Genomic DNA, 5,000 nt, shown 5'->3' with positions numbered 1-5,000 from the left:
TTTAGTTCACAGATGCAATCTTATAAACATAAGCTTATAAATGTGATCTTATAAATGTAAGCTTATAGACGTGAAGAAAACAAGCTTGTAAGTGTAAGCTTATAGACGTGAAGAAAATAAACTTGTAAGTGTAAGCTTTTAGACGTGAATAAAACAAGCTTATAAATGTAAGCTTATAGTCGTGAAGAAAACAAGCTTATGAGGGTAAGCTTAAAGACGTGAAGAAAACAAGCTTATAAGTGTAAGCTTATAGACGTGAAGAAAACAAGCTTATGTAAGCTTATGACGTGAAAGAAACAAGCTTTAAGTGTTAAGCTTATTGACGTGAATAAAAACAAGCTTATTAAGTGTAAAAAGCTTATTGACGTGAAGAAAACAAAACTTGAAGTGTAAAGCTTATAGACGTGAATAAAAAGCTTATAAATGTAAAAGCTCAATTAAGACGTGAGAAAACAAGCTTATGAGTGAAGCTTAATAAGCATGAAGAAAACAAACTTATAAGTTAAGCTTATAGACGTGAAAAAACAAGCTTATAATGTAAGCTTATAGACGTGAAGAACAAACAAGCTTATTTGAGGGTAAAGCGTATTAAGACGTGAAGAAAACAAGCTTTATTAAAGCGTAAGCTTATAGGACATGAAGAAAAACAAGGCTTAGAAAGTGTAAGCTTATAGACGTGAAGAAAACAAGAATTATAAGTGTAGCAAGGCTTCATAGACGTGAAGAAAACAAGCGTTATAAGTTGTTAAGGCTATTGGACGTTGAAGAAAACAAACTTGTAAGTGTAAGCTTAAGAAAAACGTGAATAAAACAAGCTTATAAATGTTAAGCTCATTAGACGTGAAGGAAAACAAGCTTAAATGAGGTAAGCTTATAGAACGTGAAAGAAAAAAGCTTAAATGAAATTAAAGTTAAGCTTATAGACGGTGAAGGAAACAAAACAAGCTTATAAGTGTAAGCTATTATAGGACGTGAAGAAAACAAAACAAAGCTTTATAAGTGTAAGGATTATAGACAGTGAACCGAAAAACAAGCTATAAAGTGTAAGCTTATTAGACGTGAAGAAAACAAGTTCTTTTGTAAGAAAATCTTATAAGACTGTTGAAGTGAAAACAAGCTAAAAGTGTAAACTTATAGACATGAAGAAAAAACAAAAAAAAGGCTTATAATCTGTAAGCTTATAGACGTGGAATTAAAACAAGCTTTATAAGTGTAAGCTTCATAGACGTGAAGGAAAACAAGCTTTATAAGTGTAAGGTTATTATGACATGAATAAAACAAGCTTATTACAATGTTTAAGCTTCATAGACATGAAGGAAAAACAAGGATTATAAGTGATTAAACGCTTATAGACGTGAAATAGGGAAAACAAGCTTATGAAGTGGTAAGCTTATTTAGACGTGAAGAAAACAAGCTTCTTATAAAAGGTGTAAGCTCTTAGAGACATGGAAGAAAACAAGCTTATACAAGTGGTAAGATTATAGACGTGAAAAGAAAAACAAGCTTATGAAGTGTAAAAGCTTATAGGACATCGAATAAAAACAAAAAAAGCTTATGAATGTGTAAGCTTATAGACATGGAAGAAAACAAGCTTAACAAAGTGTAAGTTATTATAGACGTGAAAGAAAAACAAGTTTATAAGTGTAAGCTTATGAACGTGGAATAAAACAGCTTATAGAGTGAAGACATGAAGAAAACAAGTTTATAAGTGTAAGCTTATAGACTGTTATAGCACATGAGAAGAAAACAAGGCTTATAAAGTGTATGCTTATAAGAACACGTAAAGAAAACAAGTTATAATGTAAGCTTATAGACATGAATAAAACAAGCTTATGAATGTAAGCTTATAGACATGAAGAAAACAAGCTTAAAAGTGTAAGCTTATAGACGTGAAGAAAACAAGCTTATAAGTGTAAGCTTATAGACGTGAAGAAAACAGGCTTATAAATGTTAGCTTATACACATGAAGAAAACAAGCTTATAAGTGTAAGCTTATAGACATGAAGAAAACAAGCTTATAAGTGTAAGCTTTTACACGTGAAGAAAACAAGCTTATAAGTGTAAGCTTATAGACGTGAAGAAAACAGGCTTATAACTGTAAGCTTATAGACATGAAGAAAACAAGCTTATAAGTGTAAGCCCATAGACGTGAAGAAAACAGGCTTATAAATGTAAGCTTATAGACGTGAAGAAAACAGGCTTATAAATGTTAGCTTATACACGTGAAGAAAACAAGCTTATAAGTGTAAGCTTATAGACGTGAAGAAAACAAGCTTATAAGTGTAAGCTTATACACGTGAAGAAAACAAGCTTATAAGTGTAAGCTTATAGACGTGAAGAAAACAGGCTTATAACTGTAAGCTTATAGACATGAAGAAAACAAGCTTATAAGTGTAAGCCCATAGACGTGAAGAAAACAGGCTTATAAATGTAAGCTTATAGACGTGCAGAAAACAAGTTTATAAGTGTGTAAGCTTACAGACGTGAAGAAAACATTCTTGGACACTTACACTGGATAAGGTTTACCATTGGGTCCTGCTTCAGTCGGGTCGGCCAGGGCGTTGCCCCAAGTGTATCGCCCCACCTCGGCCTTCCCTAGGCCTATGCAGGCGACTGCCAGTATGAGGAACTTCATGATCTGGAAAAGAATCGGACGCTTGACTTTCATTTCGAAGAAGGTTATACATTAGATGATAATGGTTATGAATGATATAATTCATGTTGTCTGCTGTTTTATATGTCAATATATTTACACGAAACGTTCTGAAGTCCGTTCATCTTTATAAAAATCTTTCTACATTCTACTTTTCGTTTATTACTTCAGTGCGATAATAATAATAATAATAATAATAATAATAATAATAATAATAATAATAATAATAATAATAATAATAATAATAATAATAACACGTGTACGGCATTTATAATTCTTGTTTAAGTAATGCACTCTTTTTTTTAAACAAATTCCACTCTGAAACTTAAGCACTTTTGCCACCCACGTATATTAGCCTGTGAGAACATACGTATATTTCAAACAGATATACCCACACACACACACACACACACACACACACACACACACACATATATATATATATATATATATATATATATATATATATACATACACACGCATACATACATACATATATATATATATATATATATATTATTATATAATATATATATATGTGTGTGTGTGTGTGTGTGTGTGTGTGTGTGTGATGTATGCATATATCCATAACAAGATAGAAAATTGATCAGGTTTATATTATGAACAATATGAAACAAGACAGATATCGACAAATAACATGAAATGTTGAGTGGACAAAGAATATGAAAAAGTTCCTAAAGTGATTCAGACTCAACCGAACGCAACCGGCGCACTCAGCTCTCGATGACGCCGTTCATTCCTGGGTTTTGGGGAATCTTTTGATAGCGTTCATCTCCTTCCCTTCTCTCACTAAAGGAAAGACTAAGACACGTTTAAATCTATGGTTCTTTAATCTATAACTCTCCTCCCACAGCCGCTGACAGTTATTGCATAAAAATATACCGATTCTATTCCTGGAGGTTCCAGTGATTTGATTGCCCATCTGTCACCGATATTTACAGACTTCTAAAGGTCCCATTTAGACATTCCAGTCGAATTTCACCGAGGGAGATAAAAGGAGAGAAACTGATAGGTTTGAGGAACAAAGGTCAGGCAGCGAGATGCTGAAAGTGATACAGTAGCTCTTAACCCCTGGCTTGATCCCTTTCCAGCAGCCTGTAAAGGATCGGATCCTTAAGATAAGAGGATCGAGTATCGGCTGCTTCCTCAGTCACTTGTAGGTCTATGGCGGGAAAGAGTTCTACGTCATTATGATGACTCACTCGCGCGCTTTCCCTCTCTCTATCTTTCTCTGTCATTGGAATACTTTTAATTTCCTAGAAATTGAAACAGTGGTAATACTAATGTGACTATAGGAAATCTTCGCTCATTATCCTTGCTTGTATGTCTGTCTTATCATATTATCCAGATGGTCACATCAAATTCCCATTAGTGTAAACGAGCAAACTTAGTTTGCTTTTCCCCTTAAGCAGGAGAGAGAGAGAGAGAGAGAAGAGAGAGAGAGAGAGAGAGAGAGAGAATTTGGAATAAGAGAAGAAAATATTGCCATCATTGCCTGCTTTCCGATAATCGCCGTGCTTTAAGCTAAATCACCTTATTCACTTAAGAGAATAAGAGGATAAGAATCTTTCGATGTGTAAATACACACACACACACACACACACACACACACACATATATATATATATATATATATATATATATATATATATATATATATATATATATATACATATATATGTATATATATATATATATATATATATATATATATATATATATATATATATATATGATATTTTATATCAAAAGTACGGTAAACAAAGATTACCCAACGATCATCATTTGCCTGTTTTATTTCACCGGCTTTGAGCCCTTCACATCAATGTTGAAATATCCATTGTAATTGTAATCTGTTATAAGTGTAGAAACCATACTTTCACGCCGTTGTTGTTCCCGTAATAGACTTTACATATATATAATATATATATATATATATATATATATATATATATATATTATATATATTATATTACGGGAATAACAACGTCATATATGGTTAAATAAACACTATAGCCACGCGGAAAGATCAAACAACGGATTGAAAGATCTTTCTTTTAAGCATTTTTTTTACCCTATTGTATGAAAGTATTGCATTTACATTGAATATGTTTAACATCGATGTGATGATCTCAAAGCCGTTGAAATAAGAGAGACGAAAGTTTTTTTTTTTTTTTTTTTTTTTTTAGATTGTTCAGGATCACATCACGGCAAGTGTACGTATATCCAAAATATGGATTGGATAACACTTGTCTTTGTCTACTTCTATGATGGTCTGTGTTTCGTTACCCTGGTTATCAAGATTAACAATAAGTAAAGCTAACTG

The 5,000-nt window shown here is 32.4% G+C and overlaps 1 protein-coding gene across 1 annotated transcript in view; it reads right to left on the bottom strand.

The window, feature by feature from the left end:
- LOC135195662 (uncharacterized) overlaps positions 1–5,000 on the bottom strand; it is a 99,511-nt gene that overhangs the window by 7,749 nt on the left and 86,762 nt on the right. The window contains exon 2 of the mRNA XM_064222035.1: positions 2,511–2,638. Coding sequence (XP_064078105.1) covers positions 2,511–2,635 — 125 coding nt within the window. The 5' untranslated portion in view covers positions 2,636–2,638. The remainder of the gene's footprint in view (positions 1–2,510; positions 2,639–5,000) is intronic.

Source organism: Macrobrachium nipponense, chromosome 16 (genome assembly GCF_015104395.2).
Source record: "Macrobrachium nipponense isolate FS-2020 chromosome 16, ASM1510439v2, whole genome shotgun sequence".
In the NCBI taxonomy this organism is placed as follows: Eukaryota; Metazoa; Arthropoda; class Malacostraca; order Decapoda; family Palaemonidae; genus Macrobrachium; species Macrobrachium nipponense.
Note: the sequence above shows the minus strand (reverse complement) of the source record. Positions and strands in the feature narration are given on the sequence as shown.